The sequence below is a fragment of the Hibiscus syriacus genome, unplaced genomic scaffold (genome assembly GCF_006381635.1).
Source record: "Hibiscus syriacus cultivar Baekdansim isolate YM2019G1 unplaced genomic scaffold, ASM638163v2 tig00110388_pilon, whole genome shotgun sequence".
Classification (NCBI taxonomy): Eukaryota; Viridiplantae; Streptophyta; class Magnoliopsida; order Malvales; family Malvaceae; genus Hibiscus; species Hibiscus syriacus.
In genome coordinates, this window is record NW_024062718.1 from 1,789,285 (window position 1) to 1,809,642 (window position 20,358).

A 20,358-nucleotide genomic window follows, 5' to 3' on the forward strand; every position below is an offset into this window, starting at 1 on the left:
AGAAAAACCCGAAGTAAAGCATCTACCTTATCGGGCCGCTAAAAATAAATTAATACATAAATCAGTAAATAAATAAATAAATAATGCCGAAAAAAGGTTATTTGCTTTTTTAGTATAGTATTAAACAAACTTACCTCATTGCATAGAGTATGAACCTCATTCTACAACGATGAAACAATCACACGTAGAGCGGCTACCTCATCACGTAAAGTAGATACCTCACCACGTAAAGTAGATACCTCACCACGTAAAGCACCATTATCATCGCGTAAAACATCTACCTCGCCACGTAAAGACCGTACCTCATCACGCAAAGCACTGACCTCATCACGTAACTCCCCTAACTCATCTCGTGGAGGTGGAGAACATAGAGATAAATGTCGTGACATCTTTGTCGGTCGCCTATCATGAGGTGATGGTGGAGAAGAGGCTCGATGATGTGATGGAATAGGTGATGGCTCTCGTTGTGGAGGTGTATAATCAGCTCGATCAAGTGATGGCTCTCGAAGTGGGGGGTGCTCATCATCCGTCCTATAAAAAAAAACACTTACTAGCTTACCACCAATCAGTGGCAAACTCAGCCTCTGTAATGGATAGTTGGCCTCCTAACAATATAAAAGCTCAAACAAAGTTAAACGCCTACTAGTAATAACTTGTTTATATATGGTAGTATTTGTGTTAACTTACATCATTCATCATCGTATATGGTAGTAAATCTTCCCAATCCAACATCCGGATCCTCCTCCAGGTAATAGCCCTAGGAATATCATTTGAATTTTTTCTTGCATATATCTGCATGTTGGGAAAAGCCTCAAATATCCAAATCTACAAACAATATAATACACAGACATTAGTAATTGTTAAATAATTAATTATAATTTTGGAAACATTATATAGAAATTCTTACCTTAAAGGCCCAAATAAAGCCTACCAAAATGTATTTGGAACCATTTCCACGCAAACTACGACGGTTCTCAAAGGCAGACGGCAACTTTTTCCAGGTAGCTTTCCATAGATATGAATCCCACGAAAACACGTTCCATGCATTTAGGTCATCTACCAATAATATTAGGTCCTCAGAAATAGGTTGTCTGTCCTCTTTACCTAAAAATTCGGTATTCAAAAGTAATAAAATGCATACTCGGACAACATCAAGATCATCCATCCGAGTAAAACCATCTTTAAGAAGTAATCTTTTCAAGTTGTCGACGTGTAAACTGGGCTTCGCCTTTGCTAGCTCAGGAAAAACCCGAGATAACCATGATGGGCGGGCGATTTGACTAGTGTATCGACCTACTTCATCGTGTCCAAAACATAGACCAATGATTAAGCAAAACTCCTCTCGCCCAAAACAAGTATACGCCAGTGGAAAATGAAACCATATTTCTTCATCACCACGTTGTATCCTCTCGGGTAGATCGTTAGTCATGGTCTGAAGAAACAAATGGGTCAACATAGCATCTCCACCTGGATGTTGTAATTTCAGCCATGGCCCGAAGCAAGTATCCTCAGACAATTTTCATTGTATAGGTGTAAGTGTCGACACTATTGTAGTGGCTAGGCTTAATTTATTCCTTAAAGTCAATGAAGCCGAAAAAAATTTCTAACAAAAACAATAAACATACCAAGTTAGATATATCAAAAACTACAAATTATACACTATAAACAGACATGATATTAAACAGTGAAAACAAATCCAAATATGTTTCAAACTAGCACGGTATTCACCCAAGTCATTATTCTATCATAGTTTTTTGGTTGAAGTAATGCAATTCATTCAAGTTTTAATTTGCAGAAGAAGAGTAGTTTTTGAAACTTAAATTCACAACGCGAAAATGAAAATCGCAATGCGAAAATGAAAATCGTGTTGCGAATTTCATTTTCGTGTTGCGAATTTAAGTTTCAAAAACTATTCTTCTGCAAATTGAAACTTGAATGAATTGCATTACTTCAACCAAAAGACAAATACTAACTTCAACGGTTAAAGACTAAACAGTTTAGCAGTATTGACAGCAACCGAATGAATTTACTAAGCAATCTAAGTGAAATGGTTAATCTATATATTGAAATTACCAGTAAATTTATCATCAATTTAAATATTAAAAATCTAATAATAATACAAAAATTTCAAAATAAAAATAATTAAAAAAAACTAACCCTCGGTGGTTGATTTTCCATTTGTGGCCGTGAATGGTTGTGAGGGTGGCGGATTTCGCCGGAGATGGGGACGGATGTCGCCGTAGAGAGTGAGAGATGGAGATGGGACTGAGTTGTGATTTTGTGTTTTAAGTTATGAGTTGCGATTATATTATTTATATTTGTGTTGCGAAATTAATATTGTGTTTCGAATTCGAAAATAAATACGCTTTGCGAATTTGACTTCTGTGTTGCGAATTTGGAAACTGTGTTGCGAAATTGGAGTTCGCATTGTGAATTTGTTGGTCATTTTCGCAAATCCAAAAAAAGTTGATTAAAATCGTATATTATAAGGCATTTTCGGTCACTGAAGTTATTTTCTCTTTTTTTAATCGATTGGAATGATTATAAGATATTATCCCTTCAGAATTTTTTTAATCAGTAATAATGTGTATATATATTTTGTAAACACAATTACTCAAGCTTAATTTTTTTTAAAGAGAATAATATCCTCTTATATCATTGAAGTTATATGACATGTTTCAATGAGCATAACTTATCAAGTGGCTTCAGTAATAAAAAAAAGAATATTGTTTTATGTAAAAATCTTATATTTAAGTAATTGTGTCTGCATAATATAATATATATGTGCGTCATTAATTAATTAAAAAAATTTAAATAAATATTATTTAATAATCAGATCACTTTACTAAAAAAACATATTATATAAGCGTTGAATATTAAATAAGAGAATCTTAAGAATTTTATGATAGCATGTCGATGACCTGACATCAGATCGGTTAAGTACGTGTTGTGCCAACTTTTGGGTTTTCCTAACCTGTTTTTGACGCACTATTAAATCCATTGAACATCCACACCTTTTTAGGCAAGTCCAAGTGTGTCTATAAAACCTAACTCAAGTCTTTCAAAATTAATCCATTAGCAATTGAGTTAAAAAGAGCCCAACACCTTTTAACAAAACCCAACCCATAAAAGTTCATTAAAGTCTCCACGTATACAGGGATAGATATTTAACCCGAATCTGACAAATTTTAATTCTACATGACTTGGTGAATTGTTTTTTCTTCTCTAATTTGAGTTGAGTCAACTTTGTAAGGATGAGATTGACTCAAGTTCAATTTTAGGGTGTAAAACACGACCTAAGATAATATTATAAAGTTATCATGTATATTAAGGGACAATCACAATAATACAAATGCAATGTAGTATCTGTTCAAAGACTCTGAATCATTTGATAACGAATGTTTGTATTCTTGCATACACGGTGCTCAAATATGAAAGCTCAAAGAATAACAATAAATCTTTTAATCACTGAAATCATTTGATCCGTACTAATAATATTAATATAAATTAATTTACCTATACTTTAATTTTAACATTAATGTTTAAAAAATTGAGCATTAAAACCATGAGACATTTAATATATAAAAATTAAAAGTATAATGTTATAATGCTAAATTTATTAATTTTTCTCTTAGACTTTGTAAAATTTAATGATGGGCTAACAATATCAATATGGGACATAGTGAATATTTTCTTCACATGGGATGGGACCCCGAGAAGATCTAGGGAACATGTTTACGTGTTACATTGATTATTTATTTATTTTGTAATTTAATTAGATATTGTTATTTGTAAATATATATTTGAAAAATATTTTAAACTAAATTATCAGAGTAATCATTTATGAATCAGTTTGATTTTGGCCCTAGTGTCACGTGATTTATAATTGATTATGTTCTTAGTGAAATCTTTTATAAATTAATATTTTTTTCGTTTCTTTATTATTTCTTTGGCACCTGAGCAGATCCGGGATTGCATAAATCACTCCACTAATCATAAAATAAAAGCCTCAAAAGTAAACTAGAATATTCATTCAAACTCCTACTGTTTTTTAATTAATTAAACTAATTCTTTGATCAAAATTTTAAAATTTAAAATCACTCCACTAATGCTTTGTATGGTTTACATTGTAAAATTTAAAATTTTAAAATATGATTTTAAATTGGAACAAATTTGTGAGATTTCAAATGGGATTTGATTGGTTCCTTTAATTTTTTTTTAATTTGGTTGTGCTATTTCTGATCACATTTTGCATTTTACTTAAATACTATGTTTCAATTTCAATACCGAAGTCATGTGATTAATGTGATGTCTCAATCTCTTTAACGATGCAATGATTTTCCATATTCTTCTTTTATATTTTAAGCAATCCACTAATTGCTCGTTTCTCCATTGTAATGGTTTCTTTGGAATATACATTGTGGATTTTCATAAGCTTCATCTTTCACTGTAACCTGGCAGATGTGGCCAGGGCTGGTTCAAACAGCCAAGGAAGGAGGGGTTGATGTCATCGAATGTTCTTTGTTTTGGAATGGGCATGAGCTTTCTCCAGGAAAGGTGAGTTTTCTGAATCTATTGCAGTGGTTTGTGGAACTAATTTTGCTCAACATGTGATGTACTTTTTGCTGACGACTTATGGTTTTTCATTGTTAATTGGCAATACAATTTTGAAGGGAGATACGATCTGGTCAAGTTTGTAAAGATACTTCAACAAGCTGGGATGCATGTGATTCTTCGAATTGGCCCCTTTGTATCGGCTGAATGGAATTTTGGGTGCGTTCACTTTGTAATCATATATTTTAAAATGTTCATATTTGGATGCCTGAAGTCATTGAATTAAATTAAATTGATTAAATTAAAATATATAGGAGAAACGGGTTCCTTTCTTAGATTATATTAAGTGTGTTTGATATAGGGGCGTACCCGTCTGGTTGCACTATGTCAATGGAACCGTGTTTCGAACAGATAACGAGCCCTTCAAGGTGAGAAATTGGATTAGTTGGTCTGGGGAATTGTGGCCCGCAGTAGTTATCTCTACCTTTATAGTTGACTGTTACATTTTTGCTTTATTGTTAACTTATTGAGTTGGTTGTTTTCTGTTGCTTAGCACTACATGCAGAATTTCACGACATTCATAGTGAACCTCATGAAGCAGGAGAAGCTTTTTGCACCTCAAGGAGGTCCAATCGTCCTGGCCCAGGCAAGTACATCATTGAACTTGAAAAGTTTCCTTTTTCGAACCAGCTGATCTGAGTTGTGCATTAACATGTGCTCCACCCTTCTTTAATTTTCATTTTATTACTTGTCATTGCATCTTTAATCATGATTCACATGTATGAGTTTCAAAATTGTTGGATCTTATATCCTTAACTTTTATGACAGAGGAACATGCATAACTCAAGGGCATCTTCCAAAATGTTGACAACTTTTACATTTTTGAAGTTGTAAATTAAAGATACTGTTGTGAGTTTTAGAATCTAATCTGATAAATTATGATTTGTTACTTAGAATAGTGTTTTTGTTAGAAGAATATCATATTTCTCAAGATAATGAGTTGGTTTACATCATACAAATTGTATGTTTTCCTTTAATAGAAGTGTGAAAACATTTAGTCATGAGACATTACTGAGAACAATACTGGATAGCAGTCAACTTTCTAGTTAAGCAGTATGAGTTGATGTAAAGTGTGGGTATATTGAAAGGATGACACATCTACAGTTCTTACCCATAGGAGGATGCTGCCTTAGTTTTTGTGCTCATTTCTTCTTCTTTTCATTTTCTCTTCTTGCTTGAAGCTTTTCTTTTTTTTGGATTCATTCAGTCAATTGATGTGCTTCCACCTCTTAGCAATTACTTTCAGAGTACATTAAACATCCTATTCCTCTTAACCGCAAGTCGAAAATGAATATGGATATTATGAATCATATTATGGAGATGGAGCAGAGCGTTATGTTTCATGGGCTGCTAAAATGGCAGTTTCTTAGAATATTGGAGTACCTTGGATAATGTGTCAGCAAGATGATGCTCCTGATCCTGTGGTGAGATTTATTTCACTTTCTCTTTTTTATTTTTGATTGACGGGTTTAGTCTTTATCTCTATTATTCTCTAGTCTCTCTTTCTATACACCCACATGTAATATATACATATATTTCGAAAAGCATAACATACCATTCAAATTGAACTTAAATTCTCTTCCAAACACAAATGAACTATGGTTCCTTTTGTTTGCATGTGTCCTATGAGTGCCATAATTTTTTTGTATTCTTTAAAATCCAATTCAAATCACCCATGCCCAACAATTTAAATTACTTTTCATATGGAAAATGTCTTGCTTTCTCTGTTCTCATTCTCATTTTTTATTCCCTGCATGTACACATACTACATGGTTAAGTATTATTTTCATGAAAGGAAGAACTCATGTTTAACAGGAGATCCAAAGATATTAAAAAGATAAGACTTTTCCCGAACAATACTACCAACCTATATCAGTCAGTATTTAAAAGGAAATTTTCATTTGTTTACAATATAATAAAAAATGGATCTATTTATCATACAAACTAACCCATAGATTTTTGTGTTTCTTATATTTTGCAGATTAATACCTGCAACTCCTTTTGCTGTGATCAATTCACACCTAATTCTCCAACAAGCCAAAAAAATGGACTGAAAATTAGCCTGGATGGTGATATTATAATTTACCATTTGTTTCAATTGTTTAATTTCAATTTAAATATGAAAATGAGATTCCGTTTTTTCCCTGATGATATATAATCTTAAAGAAGAAACATAAAAAGTTCTAATGGAATGGGAACCTTTTGATAACAACACTAAATACGTGTTTAACTGGAGCTATGCTGCTTTCAAACATGTTCTTTATATTTTACTGGTGTTTCCTTCCCAGTTAAAATTCTTCTTTCATTAGTGTTTCTGACAACTAACCAGGAAGTGTATATGTGTATATATAAACTGATTTCATTGCTCATTCATCTTTGTCAAAAGATATACAATATGTTAACATTAGAGCTAGCAAAATTGAACTAAGCATGAAAAACCTGCTGAATCCGATTATTTGGCTATGAAAAATGAACAATGCAAACTATCCAAACTTGAACTTGAAGTGACCCAGCTCAAATTGACTGAACCTGAGATGACTTGAATCTAAACAATTTGGACCTGAAATGGCCTAAACCATGAAACTCAAATCTGAATGACCTGATCCACCCTCCCAGTTGTCACCTCTAGTTAACATTGTCGCTGTTGGAGTTGAGCATTTACTCCAAAATGCCCTTTAGTTATTGGATATCGTTAATCGATTTATTTGCAAGTTATAATTTGTATGACATTGTATTTCCTCAAGTTTTCTATGGGTCTATCACGTGGACATACTTGTAATAAATTTAAAAAATTTTGCCGACATTTTACAGGTAGTGCTTCTGGAAATGGTTCGCATTCACCCTTCAAATTTGAGAATCCAATTTTACTAAAGGCGGGAAAGAATGAAATTGCACTGTTAAGTATGACATTGGGCCTACAGGTTAGTTATTCTTAAAATACTTTGATGCTAGCCTGTTTAAGGGTTCCAATATTTGTTTTGAGTTCTATTTCAGCAATGTTGGTTTTAACTCACACGACAAGCTTTGTTTCCTTGATGCCCACTTCCTTCAAATTTTAGCATCATTTTGATCATTTTTTTATTATACTTGATATTATAGTTATCTATTCCATGGTTCTTCCTTCTTTTCAACTAATTTCAAACATGGAGTGCTGGAAATTTAACAGCCTAATCCGCAGCAGCTAATTGATGGCTATTTTAAGAATATTTTTCAACATTTGTCAATGTATCTTGTTTCCCTTGTTAATGAGTGAATTTCTCCTTAGACCAAATGTATAGGGTGTTTAACAAGCAAGCTGTAAAGTGAAATATTGACAAATAGTTATAGCCTTTAAAACTCCGAAAGCTTTTTGTCTTTGTTATGCCATATGCAGATTGGATTGCAAGGAGAACACTTGGGTATATACAAGCCAGACGGTTTGAATGGCGTAAATTGGGTGTCAACCTCTGAACCACCAAATAATCAGCCTTTAACATGGTACAAGGTAAAAAAAATTCTTTCTTGTTCAAATTTAGTTCAGGATAAATAATTTTTGTGTGGTAAATACTTAGTTGCTTCATCTAGAAGAGTTCAACATTGAATCAAATGAAAAGGAAAGACTTAAGTATTTAAGCTGTTGCAGGTTGTTGTGGATCCACCATCAGGGGATGAACCAGTTGGTTTGGATATGATTCATATGGGAAAAGGTCTAGCCTGGTTAAAAGGTGAAGAGATTGGAAGATAATGGCCAATAGAAAGTTCTAAACACGAGAAGTGTGTAGATGAGTGTGACTATAGAGGAAAATTTTTCCCAGACAAATGCCTTACTGGTTGTGGAGAACCATCACAAAGATGGTAAGTCCAATCAGAGATAATTAAAACTCTTCTTCTCAAGAACTTTGACTTAACTAGTAAATGCAATACATAAATGGGCGTAGTAGTAATATAATTTCCTTGACCATACAATTTGGTATTGAGAAAACACTCACAAAAGGATGCATAGGGTTAATATACCAAAAAGGTCATATTGGTGAAAGCAGGAACATTTGCCAAATCATTCAGGTTTCCATGATTAAGAATTGCAATTATTGGTCGGGTTAATATGTGTTTTTATGATTAATCAGGTACCATGTTCTCAAGCCATCCGGGAACATTTTGGTGATCTTCGAGGAGAAAGGTGAAGACCCAACAAAAATTACATTCTCGAAACGCAAAACATCTAGCCTCTGTTCCCATATTGCTGAGGACTTCCCTATGGTAGACCGGGAGTTGGTACCTAAAGTTGGAAGTGGAAAATCAGCTGCCCATCTGAAGTGCCCTAAAGATACTTTGATATCTAGTGTGAAATTAGCTAGCTTCGGGAATCCTACTGGAAGGTGTGGATCTTATAGCAAAGGAGACTGCCATGATCCTAATTCAACATCGGTGGTCGAAAAGGTAAGAGTTGACCCTGTTTCAGCTATATTCTTTTGTCATTTCCCTTATCCCAAAGGTTAAGGCTACAGCATCACCACAAAGCCACAAGTCATGTGCATCTAATGCCCGAAAAGTTGGCAGCAGAATCTGGTGCCAAGGAACTAGTAGTTGGATTAAGAATGTCCGAAAAACTAGGCCAGAATACACCACGATCATAGTGATTATTTATAGTCATCTTTACAGAACAAGCATATCAACATTCAGGATCAACACATACTAATTAACACTAATTTTCTGTTCCTAATATTCTGTGCATGGTAGGCATGCGTGGGTAAAAAAGAGCGTGCCATAGAACTAACAGAAGAGAACTTTGATAGGGGCTTGTGTCCTGGTACTACAAAGAAACTTGCAATTGAAGCAGTTTGCAGCTAAATTACCAGATAACCGATACGAATGTGAACGCTTCGGCTGCTCGCCGAAGAGAGGAAAACGGGAGAAAAAAAATATTTGGCTCCGTTTTTTCTTCGGCTACGAGCTTCTTGTATTATTCTTTTTCAACTGGAACGCTTTGTATTTTTGCTCAAGTACTTGGTGTCTGTTGAGGTGTTCATGAAGATGGAAGAGCATAGTTATGGCTGAGTTTTGCTTTTAGATATGTCAACACCCAACAATATTGGTTAAGCATTTATCACACGTGGGGCAAAGATCCACGAAATTAAATTAATTTTATGTACTTTTGTATTTGTTTAATGCAACCGTTGATTAATGTTCCGTTGGTGTAGGCTATGCACGTTATTATTTTTTTAATTATTAAATTAAAAATAATAAATACTACTACTATCTTCTAGTCATTTTAGACTATAAAAAAAATATTATTATTATTAGATACATTGTCATCATCTTAATCTTATCATCTTTATAGTAAACTTGATCATAATGCACTTGGATGACAATATATTACTGTTTTACAAGTTTCATAATTTTTGGTGTACAAGTATAATATAGACATCACATTTTATGTTTTATAGTAGGTAATATAAGTTGAGTTTTGTCTTAAAAAAAAGTCAACCATCAAGTTTAATAGTACTTTAGGTACTAAAGTTGTTCGAAGCTAACAAACTAATACCATAATATTAGAAATATTATGATAACTCGAAATATGTATATCACATGTTAAAAAATATGAAGAGAGATATATATTGTATATGGTTGTAGAAAACTGTTTAAATTAGAATCAAATAATACTATAATATTATAAATATTTATAATTAAATTTAAACAAAAACTGAATAACTCTACTTGACTCAAATTTTATAAATTCGACTAGAAAATTTTCAAATTCAACTCGAGTTATAAAATAGGACTCGTCAACTCGAATAACTTTAAATTTTTTGACTTGACTCAATCAAACGCTCACCCCTACCTGAAACTGTGTTTCGAACTGATAATTAGCCTCTCAAGGTGGAATGTTGGTTGCCCTAATGACTATCTATACTTCCACTGTTAACTGTTGGTTTTGTGGCTAACCTATTGAGTTGGTGGTGGCTTAGTTTTATTTGCAGAAGTTCATGACATTCATAGTGAACCTCATGAAGCTTTTTTGCATGGCAAAGGAACTTGAACCATCATCCTGGCCTGGGCCAGCCAAGTAAAAATCGAAGAAACCTTTGCAGAAATTTTCCATTTTTGAACAACCAATCTGAGCTAAGAATTAGGGTGTGTTCTAATCCATTTCGTTTTCTTACTTTCATGTACATCTTTAATCTCTATTCACATGCACGAGGTTAAAAAATATATGGGTAAATACCTAATTAGATCTCTAGTTTTAGTTATTTTGAATTTTGTCCTACATTTTCTATTGTTAATTATATTTTCCCGGTATCTTGGCTCCGTGCAGAACCATGGGCTGTTGTGTTTCTTCTATTTTGCAGGTTGATATATGTAACTCTTTCTACTGTGGTCCATTGTTTACAGCTTGTTTCAACTGTTTAATTGCAAGCTGGACGTGTGATTTGTAGTTTTTCATGTAAAATGTTCTTTTGTGTTTCCTTCACAATTCATTTTCCCCTCTTTAGAATTTTGTTTTCCACAGATAACCAATAAAATATGGGTCTGTAGTGACCCGCAATCTTCATTTTTTAAAACAAGACCATTTCATTGCTCACATTTCTTTTCTCAAAACATGTATAATATGCTGGCATTAGAGCAGTTGATAAGTCTCTCAACTCCAAATTTTTGGGAAAGAAGAAAGTGAAGAGGGAAACTTGAAGAAGGAAAGAACCATAAGACCAAGTTAAATTGTTTCTTACTTCAAATTAGTTATGGATTTAGATCTTAATTTTATTCAAAATTCTTTAAAAATTATAATTCATCTTTGATAAAATAATTATAAAAATAAACTATAGATTATAAGTTAAGTCAATTCTTTATTGTAATTAATCGTATTTTAATAGAGTTAAAGTCACAAAAATCATCATAAACAGTTACTATGAAGATTTGATTTAGATTATAATTTATGTTTAAAATCACAAACATCATCATAACTACATAATTTTAATTATTAAATGAAAAAATGCATTTTTCAAAAGCCTTCATTTATGAGTTACATGAGAAGATTTTTCCTTGATAAATGTGTTAACATTATAGTCAACAATCTCAGTTTGATCCATTTTACAATTGCCAGTGCCCCGGATTAAAGTCATTCAAGTGTCTGACTTGATTTTTTGAATTGTTTAGAAATAATTTTATAATTTTGTTGAACATTATATATTTTAATTTTAATTCTTAAAAAACATGTAATACTTTTTTTTAATTTTTGGAAGATTATTTTAAAATTTTGTAAATTTATGATTTTTTTAAAATTTTAAATAAAATTTTACATTTTATTAATTTTCCATTTTATAATTTCTTAATTTTTTTTAAAGAAATTGGAAAAAATTATTGATTTTTTAATATTTTTATTTTGTTTAAATATTTTTTGAATTAATCTTTATATTCAATCTATTGACCAACTAATTAAGATCAAATACTACAAAGGCGAGGGCGATCATCTCAACCCAGTTTGATCCATTAGTAAGCACCAATAATAGAACTTCTGATTTTGCTTAAAGAATCTAGTGTCTTATTCTACTAGACTAACTAGTTGTTGGTTTTTTTTGTTGATATTATGTAAATTTATCAATTTTTATATCAAATCAGAAATGTACAGACATCATGTACTAATGGAAAAAATAATGCCATAGTAAATCATCCTCTTTTAAGCCAGAAGAACTTCCTACGTATAAGCTGCATGACTCTTCTATTATTAATTTATACACAGACACACATGAATCCGAACAAAACAATTTAGATCTGAGAAACTCTCACATTCTTCTCAAATCAGTCATCCAATGCAGTAATGGCATGCCAACGAGACAATCATCGAGAACAACTTCCAGTGTATATTGAAGGTGTTTCTAACTAATTACGATAACTAGAGACCCGAATCCGTTTAATGGAGACGAGACACGAAACGAATCATATAACAGGTAGAAAAGGGGGGAAAATAAATATGGCAAAATATTCCTCAGTTGGGACTTCCCCAATGGAAGACAAGTCATCAGAATCTAACCATATTAAATAATAAGTATTTATCCAAATAATGCTACCCTACATGATAATATAACAAATTGATGCATTGCACAAACCAGAAGCAGCACCAATTTGCTAGTTAGGGTGTGAAGACACCAGTAGAACCATTTAACGTTATGTCATGCATAATATTTGAAGTTCATCCTATGACAAACAAAGACTCAACATTAAGAAAGGATATTGATATATAGAAGTTGACACTGAAAATACCAAACACGGATTAAACCAACTAAAGAGAATAACAAGTTCATAGAAACCCTAATGTTTGACAGAAAGTACTTTATTAACACACTTATCCCCTACTTGGTATTTTTAAGAGCAGAAGTTTCTCCTTGCAGTTCAACTATCATCTGATGCTTGCCTTTCCTCATTCTCCCTTTTAACTATTTCACTGTAAAAAGGCAAAAAAGAAGAAAAAAAAAGTTTAGTTTTGATGAGTACCATAATTTGGAGACAGAAACACCATTTCCTGGATTTAGAAAAATGTCTGAAAGAAAAGATAAAGGGGAGGAAAGAAAGGATAATTTCTCCACTAGAAAAGGATAAACTTCAAATATAAAATTTTCATGCAAAATATATTAGAATTCAGAGAGGTACTTGATTGAATCAAGTAATTAGAAACCCAATCCTCTTTTTCTCGGAGTTTTTTTCTATTCCATCAATCAACTAAAAGCCAATTTGTTATACCCTAGACAAAAACAAAAATGAAAAAAAAAACTATAATAACACAAGATTAATATCAATTGGTTGCTTTAATTCCAAAGCAAGAGAAAATTGGTGAAATTAACTAGTCACCAGCTAAGCTCTCTAAATAGCTTTTCCTCTAAAAGAAAAGGTTTAAAATTACAACAAATAACAAAGCTAATTAACGTCAACATTCTCTCATCTTGTAGTTGAAATTGTAGAAAACTTCATTGCCTAGCAGATCAAGAAAGATCTAGATTCAGGCATGAATTGAGCATGAAAGATTCCAGCTGGGTAAAAAATGATTTGAGTTGCCAGGGAAAAGAATCCTAGAGTACCTCGGTATAAACTTTTATGAAAATACTTCTATTTCATGGCTAGCAATCTTAGACAATATAGCAACTACTAATAAGTTTTAGCACATTTCTACATATTCCAGTCGTTATTGCAAACATAGCAATGCAAAAGAATCTAGAAATCATTTGCTTCCATCCCTATGTACACAAATGAGGTTTAGGATGAAGTCCGGCTCTGTAAATCTCTAAAATTAACTGAATGGTTGGATATTTCCAATTAAAAGCATCTTCAGACCTAGCACATGAAAGATTTTGTTCAGTTACATCTACCAAGTTCTAAAAAATGTAACTCTAGGAAGCACTAAACAATAGCAAAACAGCAAGATGATCATAAAATTATATATATATATATATAAAATTTTATATATGATGTTCAACTAATTTTAATTCTATATTAGAGCCTGCAAAGAAGCCAACAAATGAAAGAATCCTCAGTTTTCCAAAATATTAATTCTATCCTCTGCACTAGTTTTTTTCCCCTCACAGGAAAGTTACTAGCCTGCTTGGATTATAATATTTCCATTATCCAATAAACAATAAGGTAAGCAAAATTAAACACTGCCACCAAAAATGAATAAATAAACTAAGAACTCAATGGTACTTTACATAGTTGTCCTTTATATTCAATAACAAAAGGTCCTATCCAAAAGCACAAGGTTCCTACTATTAGCAGAACCAAGGGAGACTGTTCCATTACAAAACACAAACATATATATAATCTCCCTTTAAATTTTTAATTTAATTAATATTTAATTTCGCACCCAAAATGCAATCATAGAAGAAAAATGTCAAGCAAATCGAGGCCAAATTAAAGCTAAACCAACAATAAAGAGAAATGAAATAAAAAGAGTACCGAAGCATAAGAGTGAGAGTGGCCACAGTAGCGTGGTCAGCTTGTTCGGAAGCCTTCACAATTTGGAACATGATAGCCAACTTGATTTGGGTCCTAGCAGTTTGCTGGACAATGATTCTAGTTTCTCTCTTTAATTCCTCGTACTCATTTGCAACGCCTTCAAATTTTTCCCTTACTTTCCGCTGTTCTTCCCTTATATTCTGTTGTTCCGCACTGATCTCCTCCATATCTGCTGCCAGCTTCTCATATTTCTCTTGCATGTTTTTGAGTCCACCCTTTTTATGTTTCTTTACCTACACCAAACATCAGCAAACCTTCAAAATTCTTAAAATCATCCCTCAAAACATTGATTCAGAAATAAATAAAAAAAGAACATTAAGGAATAGAAATGAAATTACATTCTTCAATTGAGACTTGAAACGTTTGTTATTGCTACGGAAAAGACAACGAACAGAGAAGGGAGCCATTACGATTTGCCCTAATTCAGATTGATTGAATCTAGTCTTTATTTACAAAGAAAATTCATAGACGAAAGTCATAGAAAGAGATCGCGCGATTCTCTTATGATCGTCACAAGAGATCGCGAGGAATAGCGTTTTTTTCACACTCTCTCTCTTATTTCCTTTTTTATTTTTTTTATGTGTTATTGTAACGTTTTATTGATTATTTCAATTTGTTAGTTTTTCATTTAAAGCAGCTTATTAAGAAAAACCCCAAATGGCAAAATAGGAATTTGGTAAAGTAGAAACTCGAGCGGGGCGGTGAATCGCTTTTTTTACCATTTCGCTCGCCTCGGACTTATCAAAGCGTGTATGTCACGCTTTCTTTTCATAAATTGCACTTTTGCCTCTCAATTTTAAGAATTATAACTTCAGTATCTACGGTTCTAGTATTTTGTGATTTTGTCCTAGATGCTAAATTGAAAATTACGAAATAATTGGAACTTCGAATTAGCTTATACATAAAATTTATTATTGTGATGATTTATATATGAGTAAATAAAAGTTCCACATGAAAATTTAATTATTGTACTTTTATTTTTATGTATTTATTGTACTTTTAATATATTCTTTTTATTCAATAAATTAAAGGATATTACCAATTAAAAAATATAATATTAAACTATCAATTAAGTTTTATTTCGATTGATATAGTTGCTATTATAACATTTAAAATGACAATTTTTAGCTTGAATTGCCCTATAATACAAGACTCTTTATATTATTGGTTTTAAAATTATTTTTATTAAACTAAAGTGATTATAAAGTAATATTTATTCTAAATACCCTCAATCATTTAATAGTGAACGTTTAATCACTTTTACAGTCGTTGGTGTTCGAACCCATAACTTCTATAAACAACAATGATTTCTTTAACCACTTGAATAAATTGATTAATATTTTTTTGGTAAAAAAGTATGATTCATAACCAAAAGAATCATACATGAGAATAACACATGTCTCATTAAAAATCTCTTTAACTTAGACAGAAAAAAAAAGAGTACACGTGTTAATCGATAAAGAAAACAACAAAGAACCAAACTACAATTATTATTTTAAAATTGTCAATGTAAATCTTGTTATTGTTGAAATTTGTAATTAGGTCCATATAAGTCCCTAAATGAAAATTTTGTCCACAGTAGCATCACTTAGACCATGTTAAACACCTCATCCCAAAATGTTAACTCTGTTGGAATTTGGACGAGGTGACATTCTTAGCCTATTAACTTGATACACAGGGATGGATAGGAAGCGTGGGACAATCGTCATTTTGAAAAATTAAAATTATTATATATTTGAAAAATTTTATATATATCTTCTATTAAAATATATTGATGTCCCTAAAATTTATAAATTTATCCCCTTGTTAAAATTTTAGAAATTGTCTATAGCATGAAATTTTGCATTCGTCTTGTTGTCACATGTATTAAAATATCTCAGGTTAATTTGTGTATTAATGACAAGAGAATGACGCAGGATTTTATGTTAAGAATGACGAACTTATAAAATTTTAAATAATGAATATTTTATAAAATTTTAGGTGGACGAAAACATATTTTCAATAGAAAATACAAAAAATATCTATAATATATAGGAAATTAAAATTTTTAAGAATACGACAGCTCCCATCCGCCCCTCTCTTGGTCCATCCTTGTTAATAACATAATTATTTTAACTAATAATAGTTTAGAGCTCATCAAATAGTTTCGCTAGTAAAAAAGAATGATGCTCCTTACCTATCTTATGTTATAGCAGTTACGTTTGTATGATATGTGTTATTACTTGATCAAGAAAATTCTGTACAGATATTACCTCGTAATCACCATAAACTATTTTTTAAAAATTAATAACAATTTATATTTTTATTAAATAAATAGAAAATTGAATTAAATTATAAGAAAATTTTATAAAAAATAGATTGAATTATATAAACCAATTATTATCTTTAAATTATCGAAATTCCTAAATCAACCATTAAATAATAAAATAAGATCACGACTATTCGACTAGCAAATCATGTTTAATTTTAAAATATTGCTAGCAATAAGTCGACTAAAACCCATTAAGGACAAAATCACAAAATACTTAAACTTTGAGACCATACTTTAAACTAAAGGGCCAACAATGTATTTTGCGTAAAGAAAGCGTGAGTCTCACGCTTTGTTGCCCCAATGCAAAAAGAGCATGTATAGGGACACGCGTCAGTTCTAAGGAAAGGAATAAAATAGTGCTGTTTATCACAGTAACTCGCGACACTCGAGAGTTAAATGGGAGTGTCGCGCGATGTCTATGATTCGCTTCTATGAACCTTTTCTTATAAATAAATAAGATTTTGGATCTCTGATTACAAGTAATTAGAATAAGAATTAGGTCAAAAAGGCAATGCTCACAATATCGAAATTTTCCGGTCTCTATCGAAGAATGTAATCCATTTCTATTTCTTATCTTTTAACTTTATTATCTTTAATTTAGAAATTTATTTGTTGAGGTCGGTTTTTAAGAAATCTGAAGGCTTGTTGATGTTGGTGCAGTTGAAGAAGCATAAAAAAGGCGGAATGAAGAACACGCGGGAAAAATTGCGAATCTGAAAGCAGAAATTGAGGAAATCGGCATGGAACAACAAAATATAAGAGAAGTACAGCGACAAGTGAGGGAGAAATTTGAATGCGTTGAGAAAGAGTGCGATGAATTGAAGAGAGAAACCAGAATGATTATGCAGCAAACTGGTAGGGACCCAAACCAAATTGGCTCTCATGTTCCAAATCTTAAAAGCTTTCGAGCGGGCTGATCACGTCATTGTTGCCACTCTCACCCACTTGCTTCGGTATGTATTTCCTCAATTTCTCATCTCACTTTACGTTTTCACTCATTTACTTGGGAAATTCTCTCATTTTTTAGCCTCTTATGTAGAATTAGTCCTTATCATCTCAGTTGTTTCATTATGTAGAATTGGTGTCGTTATTTTCCTACATCTTTTATGGTGACCATAAATTATTTTCTTCTTTGTCTAGTGAAATAATAGAAGAAGAGAATGGGGAAAGATGAGCATCGGGTGACAGATGAACTGCAAGGAGAAACTTCGTCTCCTTCTAGAAATATTAAGTCAAGTAGTTTTAAGCATTATGGTTTATAAACTTATGTTTACTCTCTTTTAGTTTATTCGATGTTAACATTTTCGGAGACAACCTTAATATACTGAAATCCTTTCATTTTATTCGAGTATTAATGTTAAAACAATGAAACCTGCAAGTGCAAGGCATTTGAAAATTTGATATTGCATGCGCTTTAAATCTATGGTTCTACTGGAATATTTGGTGTCTGCTGACATTGTTTTAAACATTGCTGGCAGTAAGTCCAAATAAAAAAAATCACAAAATATTAGAATTTGGGGTGATGTTGGGGATATTTGTCAAGTGGATTAATGATAAAAAATGATGTTGGGATGCATGATCTTAGGTTGTTAAGGGGAGTAGATTTATAAAATTCTGACGGACAAAAAAATATTATCAATTGAAAATATAAAAAAAATATCTAAGTCGTCCCTTCTATCCATCTCTCTTCATTCATTATTTGACTTCAAAAATATATATATATATATATATATATATATATATATGTATGTTGAGCTTTCCAGTAGTCGTAGTAAGTTCTATCGAGTAAGGGAGACATGTTGGTTGATTGTTTTTCCTTCATTGGCACAAATTATGTAGGATCAACTCCTAATATATCAACATTAGGTTTTGATACCGATAATTGGTATAGTTGTGTTAGATAATAGTTTGGGCTAGTTGTAGTTGAAAAAAATAAACAATAAAATATATTTGGATCCATGATTTACTTTATTCAGTCTTTCTAAAAAAATCATGATAATATTTCAATATAAAAGATACGCTAACATCAATTTAAATCAAACATCAATTTAAATCAAAGTTAATAGTAGACAGGGTATGGATAGAAGAGAGGTAGTCGTCCACTAAAAATTTACTAAAAATTTTAAATTATTATATTATACACTTTATTCTATTGATAATATGTTTTATCCCCTATAATTTTATAATTTTACTTTCTTCTTAAAATTTTAAGAGTTCATCTCCTAACATAAAATTCTACGTCCGTTTCTGATACTCCTTATATAATATTATCCTAATTATTTTTCCTCTTAAATAATTCTAGTGATTACTTAATCACTAAATGGAACATTAATCAACTCTCATAGATCAAGTTCATAAGGTTTCTAAACAAATGGATATGTGCATAGACAAGAATCTCAATGGATATGCACATTTTACATCCAGACGGTTTGGTTAAGAAGATTTTGAGTGCCATCCTAATCTGCTCAAGTCGTCAAAGAAACATTTTGTCCTCGACCTTGAAGAATAACACGTTTTCTTTTCAATCCTGTTCACACTTTATTTTCAATAGATTTATATCACTACAACAAATACCAGTAAGTCACGAAAGAGAGAGAGAGCGACAGGAAATCGAAACTTCATGGTAAGTAAACTATGCGCGAATCGACTGCTTGTTTCCCTTTCCAATTTCCAGGTTTTAAAATCCTTTCTTCTTCCTAACGTTCCTAATTTGAATTATTTGAAGCCAATATAATTTCGAAACGAGCGAGATTCTGGCAACTCTTCTGGCCTCCCGCCATTGTTGGAAGAGGCATGGAAGGTTTGCAGTGTCGCGAATTAAATTGTGGGGGAGGAGGGTGAAGGAGATTAAAAAATGGGTTTTTATTTTGTTAGTATTATGTGTTTGGGGTGTTTTGGACCTTTTAGGCCTGTCTTATTTGTTGCTGGGGAAAACGAGGTAAGATGAACTTTTGAGGCTAGTAGGGCTTTCTATTGTTTGGCTTCTAAATTCTAATGATTTATAAATTTGAGAAGTGACGGTTGTAGTTTCTGTCTGGCTCCTTAGAAAATAGCTTGGGTTAGAAAGAAAAGGTTATATAGTTTTTGGTAATGGGTTTCATATTTATTTGAGAAAATAGAATGCAATACTATAATATTTCATTTGTTGAGGCTAATGAAGCTGATATTTCTAGTTGAATGATCAAGATCTGTATTATGGTATCGGATTCAAAATTCTATGTCTATCGGTTGCAAGATGAAAATTTATCTGTTTTGAGCATCTTAATGTATTTTCCCTTTGAAAGCGATAGGGGTGAATTCTCTGAAATTTCTCAAATGTTATCTTCCTGATGTTTGTTGTATTTTCGGTATGAATGATTGTTTGAGTCTTCATTTTTATATGCTGCTGATGCAATTGCACCGACTTTGTTCTATGAAATTCTTCTCTCATTTATCTGGCTAGCACAACTTTTTCC

General features: G+C 31.8%; 1 protein-coding gene and 1 pseudogene across 1 annotated transcript; one reads left to right on the forward strand and one right to left on the reverse strand.

Annotated features, from left to right (window-relative positions):
- Positions 1-935: 935 nt before the first annotated feature.
- On the forward strand, positions 936-19,519 carry LOC120123088 (annotated as a pseudogene).
- LOC120122906 lies at positions 12,760-15,039 on the reverse strand. Its single transcript, XM_039141950.1, has 3 exons — positions 14,931-15,039; positions 14,533-14,825; positions 12,760-13,030 (listed from the first exon to the last, which is right to left on the reverse strand). Exons 1-3 carry the CDS (start codon positions 14,997-14,999, stop codon positions 12,979-12,981), a joined length of 414 nt encoding a protein of 137 aa, XP_038997881.1. The 5' UTR covers positions 15,000-15,039; the 3' UTR covers positions 12,760-12,978.
- Positions 19,520-20,358: the final 839 nt, after the last annotated feature.

Excerpts from the sequence above, each read along its gene's own strand:
- LOC120122906 (XM_039141950.1), bottom strand. The coding sequence starts at position 14,999 with ATGGCTCCCTTCTCTGTTCGTTGTCTTTTCCGTAGCAATAACAAACGT. Across the intron at positions 14,826-14,930 it reads TCAAGTCTCAATTGAAGAAT|GTAAAGAAACATAAAAAGGG; the intron begins GTAATTTCATTT and ends TGTTTGGTGTAG. Across the intron at positions 13,031-14,532 it reads ACTCTCACTCTTATGCTTCG|TGAAATAGTTAAAAGGGAGA; the intron begins GTACTCTTTTTA and ends GCCTTTTTACAG.